General features: G+C 53.5%; 1 protein-coding gene across 1 annotated transcript in view; it reads right to left on the reverse strand.

The window, feature by feature from the left end:
• Positions 1 to 21,925, reverse strand: part of LOC116740470 — a 176,760-nt gene that overhangs the window by 142,112 nt on the left and 12,723 nt on the right. Inside the window, exons 6-12 of the mRNA XM_032606118.1 lie at positions 21,527 to 21,701; positions 19,495 to 19,640; positions 13,282 to 13,385; positions 11,068 to 11,233; positions 3,618 to 3,803; positions 3,338 to 3,490; positions 1,675 to 1,819 (exon numbers count right to left, since the gene is read on the reverse strand). Coding sequence (XP_032462009.1) covers positions 1,675 to 1,819; positions 3,338 to 3,490; positions 3,618 to 3,803; positions 11,068 to 11,233; positions 13,282 to 13,385; positions 19,495 to 19,640; positions 21,527 to 21,701 — 1,075 coding nt within the window. The remainder of the gene's footprint in view (positions 1 to 1,674; positions 1,820 to 3,337; positions 3,491 to 3,617; positions 3,804 to 11,067; positions 11,234 to 13,281; positions 13,386 to 19,494; positions 19,641 to 21,526; positions 21,702 to 21,925) is intronic.

Raw genomic sequence — 21,925 nt, forward strand, 5'->3', positions numbered from 1 at the left:
GCCTGATACCCCAGGGCCTCCATCGAGGCTGTCCCTTGGCTGATGCCCTCTGAGGGACTTGGCCCAGTGGCCTATTGATGCAGAACAGGCCCCTCTCCCACCCCCATTCCACCCCTGAACCTGCCAACAGCGGTCTGCTGTTCTTGTAGCCATTTCTTTTCCTTTTGGCAAGGGAGCGGGGTTTGCTGTTTCTTTAGAAGGTAGTTTAGCAGTATCACTTCAGACTTTTAAATGTGTGCCCCTGGGCTTCCCTGGTGGCGCGGTGGATGAGAGTCTGATGCAGGGGACACGGGTTCGTGCCCCGGTCGGGGAAGATCCCACATGCCGCAGAGCGGCTGGGCCCGTGAGCCATGGCCGCTGAGCCTGCGCGTCCGGAGCCTGTGCTCCGCAACGGGAGAGGCCACAACAGTGAGAGGCCCGCGTACCGCGAAAAAAAAAAAAAAAAAAAAGTGTGCCCCTTTACGTTGGCTACTTCTCCTCTGGCTAGATTAGCACAAGGGCCCAGGAGTGGATATATAGAGAGACTCATTTTGGTTGTTGCTCCTCATGGCAGAAGGCCTGAAACAACCTAAGTGCCCATCGGTGGGGCTGGTAACGTCGATGACGGTTAAGCTCCTAGTGGAACACCAAACAGCTGTAGCTCAGAGTCCAAGTGTGCCGATGTGGAAAGAGCTCCCAGACGCACTGAGGAGCAAAATGGCATGTATAACATGATCCTGAGTCGCTATTGCTGTTAAGGAGATACACGCCCATGTCCATACGTACCCTACACGTTCTGATGGGACACACAAGAGAACTGGGGAGATACACGCCCATGTCCATACGTACCCTACACGTTCTGATGGGACACACAGGAGAACTGGCCACAGTCAGTACCCTCAGGAAACAGGACTTAGGGATCGGGAGACATGGAAGGCAGACTTTAACTTTCCATTTATATTTTGCCATCTGCTTTGAAATTTTGGCTACATAGTAGTAACAATGGTGATAATAACATTAAAAGTAACAGCTATGCACACAGCTCTTACAATGTTTTAAATGTCTTCCTGTACCAACTCATTTTATGCTTCCTCTGCGAGGGAGGTATTGTTATTATGCCCATTTCACAGATGAAGATGGAGGCCCATAAAAGTTTAGTCACTTGTCCAAAGGCACACAGGTAGGAAGTGGCTGACCTGGGATTTGAACCCAGGCTGGCAGGCCCCAGGCTCTCAGCTCACTGAAAATTATGTCAACTCACTGTACATTATGTAAAAACTTTTTGAAAATTAGTTGAACCTATTTTTTGAAGTTCCACCTGTTTAAAGGGAACTCTCTGACCCCACAAGGGATCTGAGATTCGCAGACACTGTCCCTCCTCTGCCTCGAGTCTCTCCTCCAGGTACTGTGCCATGACCTGACCAGGGCTAGAAGGGAACTCAGCGACTTCCACCCCACTTTACAGATGAGGAAACTGAGGACCACAGAGAACCAACTTCTCCAAGGTTGTTCAATTGCCACGTGGGGGAGGGGGGCATGCAAGGCCACTTGTCCAGACAGTGTGCTAAGAGAAGGGGAACGGGAAGGGGACAGAACACCTGACGGATGGAACGTGAGCACGCTCCTGAACCCCTGCACCCACCAGGTGGCACCAGGCCAGCCCCAGCCCCCCAACCCCGACCTGCAGCTGCTCACCCTGGGTGGACGGCTCTCCTGCCTGGGTGCGCCGCACCTGGGCAAACACCTCCTCGTCCGGGCATCTCATCAGTGCCAGGTAGGCATTGATGCGGATCTCAGCATCCTCCTTGGGGCTTTGGTACAGGCTGGAGAGCACGGATCGCTGCCTCGGGCAGGGGGAAAGTCATCACTCAGGGACCACCCACCTCCACCCAGGAGCACGATGTCCCCTCATCTGCACTGGCTCCAGCAGGTGGCCCCGACGCCCTGCCCCAGCTCTCCTGACGTCTCCAGAGCTGCTCTAGACACTCTCACCTGTGGCCCGGTTGTGGGAGGTGGTAGGTTCCCCAGTCACTGCTAATCCCCATCCTCCCACAGGCCAGCCAGAGCCTCATCAATTTCCACAGGTAACAAGGGATAAACAAGTGGGCGTGGCTGCATTCCAAGAAAACTTCATTTACAGGAAACAGCACAGCACAGCAACTGACACACAGGAGGTATTCCCGACCCCCCTTCCTAAGCAAGCCACCTCCCCTACCCCGTGATTCTCTGCCCCATCACCTGTTGGTTTCCTTCATAGCACAGCCATTTACCCATCCACTCATGCAGCAATATTTACTGAGCACCCATTATGTGCCTGGCAAGGTGCGAGGTGCTGGGTGACAATTATGAACAAGACAAACCCAGCTTTTATCCACCTGAAGCTTACATGTTAGTGCAGAGACAGACACTAAATAAGGTTAATATGTGAAATATATAATACATTAGGTGATAATAACTGCTAAAGAGGGAAAAATAAAATGGGGAAGCAGGAGGCGTGGGGGGCTTGAAGAGGTCAATTTCAGGTGAAATAGCCAAGGAAGACTGACAGCAAAGTGATTTCTAAGTAAAGGCCTTCTAGAGATAAAGGAGTAAAGCCTGGGGATATACAGGGGAAAGGAATTCCAGGAAGGGAGAAGAGCACATGCAAATGGCCTGAGACAGAAGTAAGCCCTGCAGGCTTGAAGAACAGCAGGGAGACTAGTGTGGCTTATGGGGGGGGGGGGGGTAGGTGGCGAGGGAAGTAGGAGGTGAAGCCAAGAGGTGCTAGTGGGTCAGTGGTCAGACCACAGGTCCTGATAAGTCTCTATAAGGACTCTGGCTTTGACTCTAAGTGAGACAGGACCCACTAGTACAGGGGTCAGCAAACTTTTCCTGTAAAGGGAAAGATAGTCAATTATTTTTTGCCTTTGCAGGCCATGCAGTCTCTCTTGCAAACTACTCAACTCTGCTGTCGTAGCAAAAAAGCAGCCCAGGCCGCACATAAATGAACAGGCGCAACTGTGTTCCAACAAAGCTTTACATACAAGATCAGGCAATAAGCTGCATGTAGACCATGGACCATGTCTTGCCGACCCCTGAACCAGAGCGTTTGCAGCACAGGTGGCTTATATATAGTTTGTTTGTAATCATATACTTATTTGTATATTTATTTGATAAATATATGCCTCCCACATAGACACAGGCTCTATGAGAACAGAGACCTGGACACCTGTTCACGCAAGTACCTACCACAGTGCCCAGCATATAGCAAGCGCTCGGTAAATGTGATGAATGAGTGAGCAAATAAAGAAGTGAACAGTGGTTTGAGACCCACTACTGCCCAATGCCAACCACAATGAAATAACATGCAGAAGCTCACGTTTGCAGAGCAGGGAACCCTCCGGAAGGCCTGGATGGCCCCCAGCCGGATCTCAGTCGGGCAGCTCCTCAGGGACGCATAAGTGCTCAGCTTGGGGGTGAGAGCTACGGCCGCCAGGCCGGCATTGCCAATGGCCTTCAGCACGAGCTGGAGCTGAAACAAGATAGTGGTGGGGCCTTGAGGCCTGATGGGTACGCCCAGCCCACCCATTCAGCCTACAGCTCGCCCACTTGACAGGGACTCCATCAAGGGGCCGTGCCCAGGATGGGGCTGTCCTCACCTGATCAGCATCTGAGGACTCCTGAAAGGTGCAGTTGGCACCCAAGGCGTCTTCCAGGATCCTCACGAGGGAGCCAACACCAGGCAGCTGCCCACAGGGCCCGTCCAGAGACACACAGAGGTTATGCACCAGAGCTGAGATGCCCAGGAAGGCGCTGGGGCTGGCCTCCGGGGTCTGAAGCAGTGGCTGGGGACAGAAACCGGCCCCCCGACCCCAGCCGAGAAGCCTGGTAAGTGGTCCTTCACAGGTCTCGCCATGTGCAGATCTAGGGTGCTTCCTAAAAATACAGAGGCCCCGGCCCCCCACCCCTGAGGGTCTGAATAAATTGTCCATGGTGGGACCTGCATGGGGCATTTCTTAAAACACCCCAGATGACCATTCACGTGCATCGAGGATGGAGAACCACACCTCAGGGTGTGGGGACAGGGGACATTTGGCAAAGTCTAGAGATGGGATGTTGTCACAAATGGGGGACAGTGCTGCTCGCATCTAGTGGGCAGAGACCGGGGATGCTGCTAAACATCCTCCAAGACAGCGGACAGCCCCACAACGAAGAACCCAGCCCCAAATGTCAACAGTGCCAGGGTTGAGGAACCCTGGGCTACATCACCAGTCTGGGGGAGCAGGGTGGGGGTGGTGAGGTTCTTCTGGGTGGAATATGGTGAAGAATCTCCGACAAAGTGTCAGGGCCCACCCCGGGTGGTGGCACGGCTCTGCCACCTCCCAAGATGTATGAAACGTGTAAGAAATAAAACCAAAGTTCTCTCTCTGTGATCAATGGGCAAAACAAGTAAGCCAGCTTTTTACGCCCTTCTGTAAAGCCGCACGAGAGACCAACCATCTCTTCTGGGACCATAGGATCCCCAAGTAGTGGTCACAGTCCCCTGTCTACAGCAGGGGAGACGGAAACCAGACAAGCTGTGTCCTGCCACCCAGCCAGGCTGGTTTTCTCCAAAGAGCATCACCCGCCCCCAGTTCTGGGAGTGAGAGGGATGAACTGGCAAGGGCTGAGAGAGCTCCCAGGCCACTGTACCTCCCGCCTGTCAGCTGGGGCGACTGGGACCATGCTGTCCTGGACCTGGTGGGGGCTTGAGGGCACCCAGCATTGGCTTTGCTCTTCTCCCAGGGTCTCGATAGGAAGTTGGGCAAAAAGATGGAAAGAGGAAAGGATGTGCTCTGAGTGGAGACTGTCTTTAACAGAGGCGGCCCTGGGTCCAATCCAAAAGAACCCAAAGGGAAAGGCACGGCCAGTAGCATTAGTGTAAATGGTGAGCAACTGCCCAGCCCACCTACTGATGAAAGCAGCTCTTTTGCCCCTTTCCTGTTCACCCATTTCTGTCCTCCCTCTAACCCTAAAAGCCTAATTATAGGAATGAGATCACTAAGCAGTTAAAACGAACTCCTCCTGACTTATGCTTTTCTGAATGCACACCAGGCCTTGCCTAACCTGTTGATTCTTTTCCTAGATAAAAAGAAGTACGAATAAAGAAGAAAGTAAGAATAAAGAATGACTAGCTCTCTACCCCCAACTAGCTCTCTACCCCTAAGGAGTCCTGCAAGCAGATCACGCGGGCAAGATAACATCTGAAGAGAGAGTCAGCCAGTCTGCATGCACAGAACAATGCAGAACCCAATCTCCTGCCCCAGTGATTCACTGAGATTCTCCCCCCGTGTTTCCCTTTAAAAACTGTCATGGCTGAGCAGAATCTTCAGAGTTGGTCTCAACACACAAGTCCACCTTCTCCCCAGACTGCCGGCTTTTCTGATTAAAGCAACTTTCCTTTCTACTGACACCTGCCTCTCGAATTATTGGCTTTTTAGTGGTGAGCCGCTGAACCTGAGTTTGGTAACAGACCCAGGAAATAAGAAAGTCCCTTGTGTATAGTGCTTGCCAATTTCCATGGTGTAAATGCTCCCACCCTGGAGATTTGAGCTGAGTCACTACAAGGGATCTGGGAAGAGATGGGGAGTCAGCAGCAGGCACATCTCCTGTGACTGGTCCACACACGACACAAGCAATGCAAATAAGCCTGAGGGTGTGGACACGGGATCGCATAGTAAGACCATTAGAAATTATCCATCTCTCGGGGCTTCCCTTGCGGCGCAGTGGTTAAGAGCCCACCTACCAATGCAGGGGACACAGGTTCAAGCCCTGGTCTGGGAAGATCCCACATGCTGCGGAGCAGCTAGGCCGGTGCGCCACAGCTGCTGAGCCTGCGCTCTAGAGCCTGCGAGCCACAACTGCTGAGCCCGGGTGCCACAACTACTCAAGCCCGCCCGCCTAGAGCCTGTGCTCCACAACGAGAGAAGCCACCGTAATCAGAGGCCCGCTCACTGCAACAGAGACCCCATGCAACCAAATATAAATAAATTATCCATCTCGTACCTTTATTTTAATATGATTTCTCTAACTGCAAGCTTAGATCATTTAATTTTTAATAATGGCTATGTTTTTGTCAATCAGCTCGAAAACTACCTGAAAATCAAGACTCTCCCACAGCACATGTTGGGGCCCTTTTCAGTCTGGTTCCCTGAAGAGCAGGAGGAGACCCAGCCCTCCTTTGGGGGTCAGACTGCCCAACCCACCCAGCTCAAACAGGCCCCTCTCTTCTGGGGGCCTCACAGTGGCAGGGACTCAGCCCAGGCTGATTCGGAGGAGGGTCATTCCAGCTGCTCAGCAGAGCTCCCCCAGACGCTCAGCCACCCTTACCCGAGGGCACTGAAGCTTTCAGCTGAGAGGAAGACAAAAGTGGGGGGGGGGGCGGGGGGCTCAGAAGAGGGGAGCGCTGGTTCTAGGCCTCTCGGAGGAAAACCAAGAAAGACGTATTTTATTTAATAAACACACAGCACTCCCTATGTGCCAGGCTCTGCTGTTAACAGGGCACACGTGTCACCTGCTTAGAGCCTGAGACACAGAGAGGTTAAGTAACTTGCCTAAGGTCACCCAGCCAGAAAGTGGTAGAGACAAACTTGACCCTGTAGGGTCTGGTTCCCAGGCTGGGCGCTCCCCCTGCACTCACTGTTTCTCAAAATACATATTCTGGACTCATTCGTGAAAACCAGACCCGGGCACTGGGCATCAGGCAGTGGCCTCTATTATTCCTACAGCCCAGAGCAGGGACCGCCTGGCAGCCTGGGGGAAATACAGCCTCTGCACCAGCTGTTCTTCCCTTGGGTTCATGGTCTTAACCAGGTCTGTGTGTCCACGCAAGGGTATCTGTGTGCGTGCATCTCAGTGTGTGTGTGTTTTAGAATCTCAGTGTTTGTGGGTGTGTGAATTCCTGTGTAGGTGTGCACGTGTCTCAGGGTACATGCATATCCCAGGGCACGTGTCCCAATGCGTGTGTGCGCACAGGTACTGACGTGGGTGTGTCCCCGTATGTACACATGCAAGTCCCAGTGTGTGAATGCACACTTGTCCCAGTTTATCCTGGGGGGGGGTGTCCAGGTGTGGGTGGATGTCCCTACTTGTCCCTGTGTGTGTATCCTGGTGTGTGTGTGTGTGTGTGTGTACATGTATGGCATGTCTGTGTGAGTACATCTGCATGTCCAGGTACACGTGTGAGTCTTGGTGTGTATGTCTCAATATGTCTCAATATGTGGGTACGTGTGGATATGTGTCCTCCTGTGGGTGTGTGTCCCCATATGTTCCCATGTAACCGTCTTCAGGTATACGTATGTGAGTCTTGGTGTGTGTGTGTGTGTGTGTATGTGTGTGTGTGTTTCCTTTGTGGAAGGAACGGGGACCTGTGGCTTGGAAAAGCATGTGCAATGTTATTCCAGATTTGGCAAATGAAAACAAACACTCTGTTTTCTTAACACAGAGGAGGGAAAGCAGGGCTCGGCTGGGATGCAGGGGTTATGAAAAGATTGAAAGAAGCCACTCAGACCCGCGGGGTGAGGGTTCCTGCCTGCCAGAGGCCTTCACCTCTGCCCGCTCTGCCCCAGGAAGGCTGCCAGCAGGAAGGCAGGGCAGACTTGGGCCCTCCCAGGGCCAAAGATGGAGCCAGAAGCCTGGGAGGGCTCTGTGGGGAGGGCAGGACAGCTGTAGCCACTTGGTTTGCTGGGAGTCAGGCCCCACCTGGGAGCTACAGGGCCAGGACAGCTGGGCCAGTGTCAGGCCTGGGTTCCAAGAGGGTCCAGACAGTAATGACCCTGCTTGTTTGATGGCTGCCCTGGGGGTCTGTCCAGAATTGTCAGCCTCCCTCAACTTCACAAGAGTCAGAACACCAGATCTTAATGCCAAAATCTCTGACTTTAAAAGGTTTGGTTCGGGACTTCCTTGATGATCCAGGGGTACGGTAAGACTCCACACTCCCAATGCAGGGGGCCCGGGTTCAATCCCTGGTCGGGGAACTAGATCCCGCATACATGCAGCAACTAAGAGTTCGCATGTCACAACTAAGACCCAGTGCAGTCAAAATAAATAAATAATAAAACAGTATTTTAAAAAAATAATTCAATTAAAAGTCTGCCTAAAATATTCAACTTTCTTTTTTAATCTTTAAAGATGGAAACATAAAATCATCCCTAAGCCTATGACCACTTTTCCAATGTGGCTTTAACACCCATTCATCTTGTGCCAAACCCAGTTCCTCATATCCAAACCAACCCTCCCCAAAAGGCCAAGCAATTAAGCTGCTAGGAAAAAAAAAAAACATAGGAAGCACCATGACCTTGGGGAGGTGAAGCAGTAGCTGGAAAAGATTGATCAGCTGGACTTCACCAAAACAAAGAACTTCTGTTCAGCAAAACACACCATTAATACAGCCCAGCAACAGAACAGAGCAAAGTCCTGACACACACGTGTGCATGCACACGCGGCACGGACAGAATCTCACAGAGAACATGGGAGAAAGAAGCCAAACTCCAGATGCACACAAGCCCACGGGTGTGAACGTCCAAAGCAAGCAAAACCTAGTGATGGTCAGAAAAGTCAGAATCACCATGACCTTTGGGGTCACCGACTGGGAGCTGGAAATGTCCTATATCTTGTCCAGGGGTGGTTGCACAGGTGAACACGGATGTGAAAACATCAAACTGGATACTTAAGAGCAGGGCAGTCTCCTGTATAGTTTAGCTTAGTTTAAAATGTATAGTTTAGGGCTTCCCTGGTGGCGCAGTGGTTGAGAGTCCGCCTGCCGATGCAGAGGACATGGGTTCGTGCCACGGTCCGGGAAGATCCCACATGCCGTGGAGCGGCTGGGCCCGTGAGCCATGGCCGCTGAGCCTGCGCGTCCGTAGCCTGTGCTCCGCAACGGGAGAGGCCACAAGAGTGAGAGGCCCGCGTACCGCAAAAAAAAAAAAAAAAAAAAAAAAAATGTATAGTTTATGTATACATTCAGTATATATATACTGAATGTATAGTTTAAAATGTAAGAACACACCCCCCCAACTGCAACGTAGGACCCTGGGTGGGACCCTGGAACAGACAGAGGACATTAGTGGAAAAAGCAGTAGGATGTGAACAGCTGGAGTTGGTTAACAGTAAGGTAGCAAGGTCTGTTTCTTAGTTGTAGCAAACACTTTCTGGTGATTTAAGATGTTACTAATGGAGGAAGTGGGGAGGGGTGTACAGGAACTCTGTACTATCTGCAACTTTTCTGTAAATCTAAAATTATCCTAAAATAAAAAGTGTGTTAAAATAATCTCTTGCCAGGCTTCCCTGGTGGCGCAGTGGTTGAGAGTCCGCCTGCCGATGCAGGGGACACGGGTTCGTGCCCCGGTCCGGGAAGATCCCACGGGCCGCGGAGCGGCTGGGCCCGTGAGCCATGGCCGCTGAGCCTGTGCGGCCGGAGCCTGTGCTCCGTGGCAGGAGAGGCCACAACAGTGAGAGGTCCGTGTACCGCAAAAAAAATAATAATAATAATCTCTTGCCTTCCTCCCTCCCCCTCCCTCCTCCTCCCCCTCCCTCTTTTTCTTACCCCCCTCTCCCTTCCATCCTCCCGCTTCAGGCTGCACAAAGCAAGCCTGCATCCCTAGCACGTGCCCAGCACAGCACATGTGCATCCTTGTGACAGTTTGAGAGAACACGCAAATACAGTCCAGAGAGGTGCAAGCTCTGGTCTAGCAGGATGAGAACCTACGAGAAGCAGGTGAGAGAAGATCCTGGGCTCTGAGACAGCCGAGACACCCACCTGCTCTGCTCACGGCGTGTTCCTGGCAAGTGGTCACAGCAGCGACACCAGTGCGTACATAGCACTTAGCCCACGTCATAACAACTATTAGTCTGCACCATCACCCTACGAGTTGCCCCTACCACACAGACGGGCACCCGAGGCACAGAAGAGTGAAGCATCTTGCCCAAGTTCGTGCTGGTAGGGACAGGGTTGGGTTCTGAAGCAGAGGGATCAAGCACCAGAGTCTGTGATTTTGGCCACTGCATTCAGGCCGAACAAACAAAGAAGGAACAGGGATCCCGACCCTGCCCGCCACTGGCTGAGCCTCCACAGGCCCTGGATGGCGCTGACGTCCCTATGGTCAGAGTGTCACCTGCTAGGCCATGAGCTATGGGTGATGCCCCTTGGGGCCCGGCCCTCGTCTGGCTCCAAGTCAGTGCCCAATCCCCTAATGAATGGAGCCAATCACAGCCTAGAACAGCCCCACTGCCAACTCTGGAGTTGTGGGTCAGGGGTCAGGCCAGGGGTGAATGCTCCCTACACTCCAACTGGAGAGTGGCCAGAGCCCCTCCAGCATGAGGACTGAAAGATCCTGCTGGAGACCCCCTCATCAGCCAGCACAGGGGTCCAGGGACCCTGGCTGGCCCATCACCGCTTCCACTCCCCACTGGTGACCTCTGAATCCTGGCCCACTACCAGTCTGGGACAGCAGGGTGAGAACTGACAAGTGACCCCACCACCAGCTGAGTGAGGACACCCCCCATGGTCCAAGGGAAAGGCACAGCAGCTGCATCACCCAGCTACCCAGCCTCCTTGGGCCTCAGTTTCCTCATCTGTAAAATGGGAGTAATAAAAGCACCTATTTCATAGAGGCATCGTGGGGGTTAAATAAGACCTTGTGTTGTCAGAAATTATTGGCCTAGTTTCACATGCTTTCCTAATCTCAAGATTCATTAAATATGCTTGATTACAGGAATAATAGCAGTTCTAATTTAAAGCGCTTGGACTCTGTGCCAGGCATCAGGAGAACTGCTTCACATTCAGCATCTCATTTCTCACCATGAGCCCAAGAGGGAAGTACTGCTCCATCCCCACCTTACAGATTGGAAAACAAGCTCAGAGAGGTCAAGTCACTTGCCTAGGATCACATAGCTGGGAGGGACACTGCTGAGACTCAAACCCGGATTTCTCTGACCTGCCTCCACTGGTCCCACGAGGCACTGGCACAAAGCCCGGAGGACAGAAGGTTCCCCCACCCCTCCCCACCGCATCCAATCAGCAGTGGAGCAGGGGAGGGATGACACGGGGCGGGGTGGTATGCAGAGGCTCACCAGCAGCGCGTGGACCATAGCATCTGTGGGCTGCGGGACAAACGCCAGTGACCAGAGCCATGCCTCTGTCTCATCTGCCTCCAACTCCCCGGACACAATGAGCTCCGCCATGAGGCTCACGCAAGGCTTGGTGCCACAAGAGGGCAGGGCATCCACCAGCGGCTGCCTGAGACGGAGAGAGGCCCAGGGAACGTCATGAAGGTGACCCACACACCCCGGGAGCCTTCCAGGACATCTCCTGTGAAGCCTCAGGTCATCCGGGAGCGATCGGAGGCTCGGAGGTACAGTAGGGACCTGTCCACACTCGCACCCCCGGGAAGGGGTCGAGCCGGGCCTGGGAGCCAGGCGGCCTGGCCGGGGGCCTGTGCTCTTAGGGCCACAGAGACACCAGCGGTCCAGTCTAAACCCTTGCAGTGCTGCCCACCTTGGAGACACAGCGGTTTGGGGCGACATGAGTCCCTGCCCACTGCTCTCCAGAAACCAACCATGGTCACCATGTAGGGTGAGAACCCCTTGCATAGAACAGGAATCAACAATTAGCAGGTTGCCTCCCATTAAACCTCTAATGCTCTCACCCAACATCAGGATCTTTTCCCTTTTTTTTTTTTTTTTTTAAGATTACCGAAAGGTTGAGAAGTTCCAGAAAGGTTTCCAACCTTTGCACAATGATGGGTCTAAACAGGAAAATGATGACTGAACGGGGGTGGGTGCATAGGTCACAGTAGAAACGGGAGGTTCCCAGAGCTGGGGTCACATGAGGCAGCAGGGCACACGGGGCAGGGGGTAGATTGGGACCCCCCCACCCCATCAACCCCGATGAGTGGCATCCATGGCCACAAAGGACCAGGCACCCCCACTGCCCCGCTCCACACACACCATCTGCCCATAAATAGTCTCTGGCCTCAATTTGCTCATCTATAAAATGGGAATGCTGATGACAAGACCAGCCCCAAGATGAGCGTGAGCCCTCAGGAACACAGGCCACTTCATCTGAGGAATGTCCTACCTGTCCTTCCCATCTCTTGCCCTTGTGTTTCCTCTCTTTTCCTCATAGATTTGGGCCTTGGAAAACCAGCCTCTGGGCAGAAATGGAGGAGGAGGTGAGGGCAAGAAAACTCTCTCAAGAGTGTCAGTCCTCTTGGAAACTTCTAGAGCTGGGGAGGGTCTCCCCTCTCCCTGATTCCCAACATCTAGGTAGACAAGTGAGACACAGGGGCTTGTGGGAAAATCCTGAGTGACAAGTAGGGTGAGTCACGAAGGGAACAGGCAGCTCCACAGGAAGACTCAGGGGCCCCTTCCTACACCAAAGATAATTAAAATGTGCCCAAGTCAAATATCATTTATCTTTAAGCCCATAAGAATTCGATGGAGCAGCACAGACCACCTGGGTCAAAAATCCCGACTCTGCTGTGTAACCTTGGGCAAGTTTCCTAACTGCTCTGTGCCTTGGTTTCCTTCCACAGCTGTAACATAGGAATAATAAAACCACCTACCTCATGGGGTCATTGTGAGGATTAAATGAGTGAATAAGAGATAAAACGCTTGGAAGTTATCTGTGCATTATTAGCTACTAAGTTTGGTGGTCATTCAATCAGACATTTGGTAATGTTGATTTGGGGTCTTTCATAGTTCCAAGTAGATAAAATTTTTTCAGGTCTCAAAATCTTTTTGAGAGCCTTTGAAAAGCTCACAAGCCTGAAATCCGGATCTCAGGGGCCCAGTGAACGGCTGGACTCGGGGAAGGAGCCGCAAGCTTTCCCCTGCACAGCCCTCAGCCGATGGAGTTAGGTCCTCAGAGGTTCCCCTCCACGCTTGGGGGTCTCTCTACACCCCTTGCTGCCCTCACATCAGGCAGGTCCCAGCCCTGCCCAGCACCCCTCCACCCCCAGGAGAAGGGTACCCAAGGCGCATTGGAATGCTAATTCCAGCTCTCAGCAAGAGGGTCCCTGTGTGGGGAGGGAACAATGCCTGTCTTTATCCGGCCAGGTCCTGCAGCCTCCAGTCTCCGGAAGCCCCCGTGGGAAGCTCCCCTCTTAATCGCCTTCTTGGCAGACGTCCCCAGACTGAAGGACGACAAGTCAGTATCACAGGGATGAGCTGAAGTGTCGCCATCCATCTCTCAATGAGGACCTAGGACAGCATCAAGACTACCCAGCCCACCAGGACCCCCAGGCAGCTCCTGGACCAGCCCCCGACTTGGGGAGAGGCCCTTACCAGTTGTCTCGGCATTCGAAAAAAGAATGTTCCCAGAGTTCCATGAGCTCATCCGCGGAGAGGCCCCGGAGCTCAGACACCAGCGTCAGGAACAGCTCTGCGGCCTAGAAATCAGAGAGGAAAGTGTGAGAGGCCCCAACCGCAAGGGTCACCTCATCCATCTCCTTGCCTCCAGGCATGGCTGGAAACACTAGGATCTCCTGCCTACAGTGTCACAGACCCAAAGAGATGAGGCTGCTCGTCTGGGCTTCCTTCCACTGAATCCCAGCTCCTGGCACACAGGCTGGCCCATTCTTTTTCTTTAATTTAACAAGCATTTATTGGGCACCTACTACATGCCAGGCATGCTTTAGGGGCCAGGGATGTGCGGGTGAAGAAGAGACACGGCATCTGCATTTGTGGGCTTTATGCTCTAATAAAAGCTCAATACATGTTCACTACGATTATAATCTAGTTATTATAATGAGTCAGCGTATTTCACAAAGTTAGTGAGATAGCCATCTCTTCTGATATTTTTAATGAAAAAAGTATGTGAACGTTTTTCAGAGTTATGAGCAGTGATGGCTAATCAACAGGGGTTTGCAGTTTTTGCCCCTTGTCTGCAGGTCTGACCAGCACAGTCACCAAGTCTCCAAAAACTCAAGGAAATAAAGGACTCTATTCAGAGCCCGCACCTCTCGGGTTTCAGGAGATGCTTGGCTTGGGATGCCGGCCCCACATCCTGCCTTCCCTCCCCGGTGCCTCTTCAGTCTCAGATTCGTTGCCTCGGCCCGAGCCCAAAGCCACAGAGAGAGTGACGAGGTCCTGGCTTCCTGCTGTGCTTGGCCAAGGCCAAGAATGAGCCCTCACCCCACCCAGCCAGGGGTCCACTATTGCTGGGACGGGTTTGCCTCACCTCGGGCCTCCTCTGCTCTGAGCAGCTGGGACTGAGTCCCCGTGCACAGAGCTTGACCTCAGCAAGACGCAAACGCGAAACAGGCCCCTCACAGGCCAGCGTAACCCCCCCATCCCCTCCCTTCTCACCAGCATGTCTGCCCCCAGGGTCTGGGCAGCATCCCCATTGTGTGTGCCTTCTGCCGGTGGAGCCGATGGGGACCCTTCGTTCTGCCTTTAATTCCTCATGCGGGACACACAAGCAGCCCCCTGTTGGGGCCGACCACCACCTTTAGAGTGGCCCTGGCCAGCATCGGCCTAGTTTGGGGCAGCTACCCCAGGAGGCCTGCCGCCTTCCGGACAGGCTCAGGTGCATTTCCCTCCAGCTGGTGGATGCCTTGCCCGGGCATCGTCTGTGATTCCCTGGACTCGGAACACATCTGCTTCTAAGACCTCCAGCACATGTGCAGCCGCGGGGCCTGGCTGGGCATCCGCTCAGGAGCAGGCGTCCTGCTCTGGGAGGCCTCGGGCTGCAAGTGTTGGCTTCAGGAACAGCTTTCCAGAGCCAGACACAGCAGGAGGGGGCTGTAGCAGCTCATCCCGGAAGGCTTGCGGGTGGAGGAAGGAGGATGTCATTCCTGCCTCCTCGGTGAGAAGCCCATCCCCACCATCGCCACTAACAACATCTACGCAAACGATAATAACAATGGTTACTTTGTTTGGAGCCTCAGCTGTGTGCCAGGTGCTGTTCTAGGCACTTTACAGGGACCATTTCATTTGACCTTAACCCTGTGAAGGGCCGTCATTATCCTCACTTAACAGAGAGCATTTAAGTCAGGTGCCAGTGGACACAGAGCTACTAAGTGGCCGAGCGAGACTTGAACCCACACTCTTAACCAGGGTCCTACACTCAAGGCCATGGGAAAAAAGAAAAGCCAGCCCTGTTTGCCCGTTTCCGAGGTGTGAATACTCCCACTGCAGCCCATCACGAGCGGCCCGTGTGCCATCACTGAACGCAGACGTGGGAATCACTGTGCAGAAGCACAGCACTGCGTCACAGGTCCACCCTGCGGTAGATGCAAATAACCTCCGGTGCAGATTAAAATGTAGTAAGATAACTCGGTAGTGAGGATTTTGAGCATTCGTTACCTTTGTTTCGAATATGATCCATTTTCATTGTAAGTCGGTATAACTTAGTCTTTAGTAATGTCTGTTTAACAACCAGCCTGCAGGATTTCCGGAATCTAACCATTGGCTCTGGCAAATCGGTACAAGCCAGCCTCGCACACCACCGTCCACACTTCGCTGTACACAGTCGGTGCTGAATCAGTATCTGTGACTTGGGTGTCCTGTTACGAGCAACCTGGATGGTGGTCAGGAGCTGTGCCCTCCCCAGGCATCCTCCCCGGCAGCCCTGGGAAGGGGTGGGGCCCGACCCGCCTTGCTTCTCTCCCCATCCTCTCCTTCACTCCATCAGGCTCTTGGCCATCCCAGCCCGCTGCCCCCCACGTGGAAACTCGGGGGGCCTCTCTGCAGAGGGGTCAGGCTGGGGAATTTTCTCTCCATTGAGTCCTGGTTTTGTTTCCAGACTGAAAAACCAATCTTGTCTCCTGCCCATCAGCAATGGGGAGGGGGCAAAGGCATTCTTAGCTGAAGCCCACGGGGTCGGTCCCCCCGGTAACCGACGGACCCTCAGTCCTCCCGGGGAGGCCAAGGCACTGCTTGATGTGCACCAAAGCATCCCTGAAAAGCCATTTTCAGGAACAAGGCCCTTAGTAATTCACCCCCAGCCCAGGGGACCTCCCTAGTGGGAACAATTTGCTTCCTTGTTAGCACTATAAATACAGGGCAGCCGCCATGCACCCTCTGGGGCCGGCACTGCCAGTCTCCAGGAGGGGAGACACAGGCCCACAGCACGCCTGGCCCCGAGCCACCTCTGTCAGGGGAAGTGCCCAGTCAGGGGGCCAGACGGGAGGAGACAGCTTAGGACACAGGATGTAGAGCGGCGGTTCTCAGTGGGGGTGACCGTGCTCCCCAGGGGACGCTGGCAGCCTCTGGAGACACTCTGGGTTAGCATGACTGGGATGTGGGTGATGCTGGCATCTAGTGGGTAATGCTCAGGAATGCTGCAGAACATCCGACAGTGCACAAGGCGGCCCAAGGAGTCAGGAGTGCCAGGGTGAGAATCCTCGCTGTGGGCCAGGCTGCCTGGACTAACAGCCCGCTCTGTCAGCCACTAGCTGGTGGGCTTGGACCACACCTCGCAGGGCTGAGGGCCCTTTCCTTGGGGCTGCTCTCTGACTCGCGCGAGGTCCACGAGATCAAGGATTCCAGAGAGCAATGAGCATGAGCCTTGGCTCCCTCCCGGTCCCTGAAACAGTGAACAGCCAGCTGCACACGAGTCCCTGCTATACACAAGCAAAACGTATAATGTGTGTGTACATGTGTGAGTGTTCAATATGCATTCGGTATGTGCATATGTACTAGTCTGTATTTACTGATGACATATTCAACGTATTTTATACATATTCAACATATTCTTAGATGTTTTTTTCCACGTTATATCTGAATCTGATTCTTCTCCCCACCCCACCCCCACTATCACCCCAGACCAAGCCTCCTTCATCTCCTACCTGTGTTACTGTAACAGCCTCTTAACCTGTCTCCCGACATCCCATTGGCCCTCAGTCTATTCTCCACCCGCAGCCAGAATGTGAGCATTGAAATGTACATCAGATCACAACACCCTCCAAGGTTCCTCATTTACCCTGAGTAAAAGCAATCTGGGGACTTCCCTGGCGGTCCAGTAGTTAAGACTCTGTGCTTCCACTGCAGGGGGAGTGGGTTCAGTGCCTGGTCGGGGAACTAAGCAATCTGTGTGCCCCCCTAAGGGGGTGACCCTGTCCCCTCTCACCCTCCCACTCCGCTCCAGTCACAAGGCCTCCTTGCCACTCAAACTGGTGCTGAAACTCGCTCACCGTGCAGCTCCTGCCCTGGCGTACATGCTGGGCCCACCCCCTCTGGCAGTCCACCCCCCCCCCCAAACCCCTGTCCACCCCACTCACTCCTCACCTCCTCCTGGTCCTTACTCAACGTCACCTCCCCCGTGAGGCCTTCCCAGGCATCCATCATTTAAAACTGCATCTCATGCCTCCCCCACATGCCCCCTTCACCCCTCTTCCCCTCTCTACTTGTCTCCCCAGCACCCTGGGGCCCATGATCCCAGGCGCAGTGGGACCTGGCTCTGCTTCCTGCATCTGAGCAGGACACAAGGGTCTGAGCCATCTCAGCCCAGCCCCCCAGGGACCGAGGGGGGCTAACCCCAGTCTGGATGCCCCCAGCCCTGTTCTCTTCTGAACTAAACGCTTCGCCTCACGCAGCCAGAGGCATCCGTGAGGGCCTCTGGTGCTGAGAATTCCAGATGGAGACATTTCCGGCAGTAAAGGCACTCCTGGATCTGAGGCTGGGGCTGGACGGGCACTGGCCTCACAACATCCTTCTCCACTGACTTCACGTGAGCAACACCGAGAAACACAAAGCTTTGCACCCAGATGCTGGTTCCCAGCCCAGACCTGCCAGGCCAGGACGTCAAAGGTTGGGGTCTGGGCATCCATATATCTGACAGGCCCCCTACCCAAGTGCTGCCCAGAAAGCCGAGCTTCCGGAGGGCAGGGGGTGTGCCTGGCACACCTGGCACCATGCCTAGAAGTGGTGCCGCACCCAGCCCTGTCCACACCTGGAACGACCTACTTCTGTCCAGCTGGGTACATGACAGCCCCCAAGTCCTCGGTCCTATGAAAGCAGCCAGTGAAACAGGCATTTATAAATTTGCGGCACCCCAAGTCAACAAGCAAGTATATTTTGAACCCTCCCAGGCTGTTGTGGGATCAAAGTTAAAACACCCCATGCTTCTCTCCTCGGCACAGAGGCCCTGGGACTTGAATGAGAAAAATCCCAGCATCTTTAATGCCTTCCAGGAAAGGCTAGGGCTGTCATGCTGAAGTCATCAGCAACGCTGAGATGGGCAGAAATAGTGGACACAGTGAAAGTCCTCAAAATGTCACTGGTGACATCCAGCCCTGAGCTGTGGATGGCAGGGATGTTACAACAAAGATTACTATGGGCCTAGAATGTTCTGGAAGGCATCCTGACCACGAGGCCCTGCAGGACCTGACCCCACCGGTCCTCACCATCGAGCTCCAGCCAGGCTGAGCTGCGTGCTCCCCAAACACGCCCAGCGAGGTTCAGACTCAGGACTTTGGCCCTGGCCAAACCCTCCTTTTGGAGCACTAGTCCCCTGGATTCCCAAGGGAGCAGCCCAGGTCTCAACTCCAGTGTACCCTGCTAGACCCCTGGCCTAAGGTGGCCACTCAGCCACATCCCCGCTCTGTTCTCTCAGTGCCCATCAACAGCTAAAACCCTTGTACATTTGCAATGGTTACCATCCATCTCCCCCACGCTGGATCTTAGGCTCTGGGAAAGCAGGGACTATTTCTGTCTCATTCATCATAAGGGCACAGAGTAAGCCCCTCATCTTGCTGAACAAACCAAAGAGTTCACAGGCTAGTCAAGCCAGGGCCCTGCCAATAGGAACATTGTTCCTGTGATGTGGAAGGTCCCATCAGGAGGAGAACGTGGGAAGGCAGGCTCCACACGGAGCCCAGATGCATCATTTTCTTTCCCCAGGGAGGGCGTTACGCCTTCCTCAGGGCTCTCCTCTTACAGGCAGGTGGAGGGCTCTGTCTCAGAACAAAGCAGGCAGGGAGAAGGCACATCATCACAGCATGGCCTTGGTACTCTCAGAAACAGTGTCATCAGTCACAAAGGAGGGAACCAGACAGATGTCTCAGAGACCTCTGAACCTCTCTGAGCTATGAGACCTCGACATCATGTCCACCCCTTGACTTTAAACAGCTGGGAATTCCAAGGAAGGCCTGGGCCATGTGTTTTTGACTTGGTGGAAACTCCTCAAGGCTGAGGCTTGGGTACGGCTGGAGATTTCCTGAGAGATCTCTAGGACAGGCCAGGTCCAGAAGGTTAGTCCATGAGCCCAAAAGGACCATTTGCCCAAAGACAGACAGAGGAGAAAAAGGCCTCCTCTAAGCTCATATCCAACCTGCACTAGGCCAAGGCTTGCACACACCAGCTAGATTTCTTCCCCTTCTTTGCTTTCACAACCAGGCATAGTTGTGCAGTGCACAACCTACCCGACAGTACACAGCAGTCCTGATACTGAACATCTGAGCAAGTAGACCGTAAAGGATCTGGTAGGAAGAGGAAGGTGTCCCAGGGAACCAGGCCCCAGGCAGATTCTGGCCTGTGGCTGGAGAAGCCACTTACCTCGAAGCTTGTGGTCTGAGCCAGGCACAGCTTCCTCACTGATGCAGCCACCATGGCCACCGTAGCCTGGGACGGTGTCTCCTCCCATTCGTACAACAGGCTGCTTGGGGTTAAGTCTCCATCGTCTGGATCTGAGATGGGAAGTGCTGGCCAGGGATGACCGCATGGGGGACATGCCAGAGTGAGTAGAAGGACCCCTGGGAGCCACGCCCTCACCCTGCCAACGCTTCCTTCAGCATGTTTCTGGCAACAGGTGAGGGGAACATGCATAAGGAAAATCATGGCAGTGTTACTGCTAACAGCAAAAGACGGGCAACAGCCTATGTGCCCATCAGTAAGGGATGGCCAAATAAGCTGACTCCAAAGCCCTCTTGGGACTGACAGAGAAAACATGAAAACTTCATCCATGCAATGGAGGGTTATTCAGCTGTGACACATGCTACAATATGCATGAACCTTGAAAACATTCTGGGAAGTGAAAGAAGCCAGTCATAAAAGGCCCCATACTGGGAACTTCCCTGGCGGTCCAATGGTTAAGACTCGGCGCTTCCACTGCAGGGGCCACAGGTTTGATCCCTGGTCAGGGAACTAAGATCCTGCATGCCACACAGTGCAGCCGAAAAAAGAAAAAAAAAAAAAGTCACATACTATATGATTCTATTTACATGAAATGTCCAGAATGGACTAATGAAGAGAGTAGATTCGTGGTTGCCAGGAGCTGAGGGAACAGGAGGTGACAGCAAATGGGTGCAAGGTTTCTTTTGGGGTGATGAAAACGTAGTGAAGTTGATTGTGATGATAGATGCACAGCTCTGACTCTACTAGAAGCCACTGAATTGTTCACTTGACTTTTTTTTCTTTTTCTGGCCACGCCACACAGCTACGGGGATCTTAGTTCCCCAACCAGGGATCAAACCCAGGACCCCAGCAGTGAAAGCACCGGTTGTAACCACTGGACCACCAGGGAATTCCCTGAATTGTTCACTTTAAATAAATGAGTTGCACAGTATATGAATTACATCTCAACTACAGCTGTTTAAAAAATGTATGTATGAAAAGCTCATTCCACTCAACGGGGAACCACAGGTCCTGACACTAGATGTCCCAGTCACTGTCAGTGTCTGTGCCTGAGGGAGGGCTCAGGGGGCAGGTCAGCCTGGGATCTCAGCCTGGGCTCTGTGGAGCCAGAGGGAATGCTGGGAATGCAGGGCTTCAGTCCCCACCTGCTGGGTTCTCCCCAGGGTGGTGCAGGCAGGGAGTCTGTCCTCCGAGGCAAACATGATTCAACCCACCAGGGCTAAAGAAAAGACCCCGGGGGTCCAAGTCCCAGCTCTCATTAGCTCTGTGACTTCAAACAAGTCATTTTATCTCTTGGAAATGTTTTCCTTAAATGAAAAATACAACTAATAATAACAGTAACTTCCTAATGGGGTCATGATGAGAATTAAATTAAATAATCCCCATAAAGCCCTCAGCACAGATACTGGCCCACAGTAAATCCTTCCAAACTGTCGGCAGTAAGAACTAACTACCCTTATTTCATTATTCAGGGAAATAGCCATTTTTCCACCATGGAAAACAAGAACAAAAACAAACAACTCTTTTCCTCAGATGCATGCCTTGCTTGTTTCTTTCTGTGCGAAATCATAGAAGGGACCCAAGCTCCAGGGGATGCTACGTGTTGGCAGGAACTTTCTAGAAAATCAGGAAACCTGAGTCAGTCTGCCCCCAAAATGGTCAGGTTGAAAGGTCATCAGATGTAAGGTGGATTCTCCCACAAAAGCTGGGAACCAGAAGATTCCATCTCCACTGAGGACCACCCAGGGAGGAGGCCAAGACCAAGCCTGGGCCATGTGAGCCGAGAGAAACTTCTAGAAAGAGAGGCTCACTCTCCTGACGATGGTCACTTTCAGAAACAGTTCAAGAGTGTCCAGACAGGGACAGAGGGATGGAGCCTAGGCTTGCTTGAGCCCCTCTGGCCAGAGGAGGCTGTGAGGCTCAACTAAGGGTCTCTGTACCCACCCTCATTCACCTGCGACAGCCGGGTCCTGGGGCACCTCATACAGCAGGGTGAGCGAGGAAAGGGTCCACATCTGCACAGCACTCGCCTCCCCGGAGAGGGGCCCCACGGTGTCCAGCTCCATGCAGGATGCCTCCCCCAGCACTCCGGCCTGGAAACTCTGGACGCAGGTCAGGCGGAAGGCCTCCTGGACCGTGAGGGGAAGAGGCGGAGGCTCAGGCCAGGCCTTGGCAGTGAGGGAACACCCCCCCGGGGCCCCTGAAACCAGCAGCCAGGGCCAAGGCTGGGGGGCAGCCCGCTGCGGGGGAGCCCTCTGGGGGCTACCTTGGAGCTTCAGCACCCCCCTCCCCATAGAGAGAGGTGGAAGGCCAAGAAAAGCAAGAACGTGCAATAAGCAGTAACCCCAAGGAG

The sequence above is a fragment of the Phocoena sinus genome, chromosome 15 (genome assembly GCF_008692025.1).
Source record: "Phocoena sinus isolate mPhoSin1 chromosome 15, mPhoSin1.pri, whole genome shotgun sequence".
NCBI classification, from domain to species: domain Eukaryota; kingdom Metazoa; phylum Chordata; class Mammalia; order Artiodactyla; family Phocoenidae; genus Phocoena; species Phocoena sinus.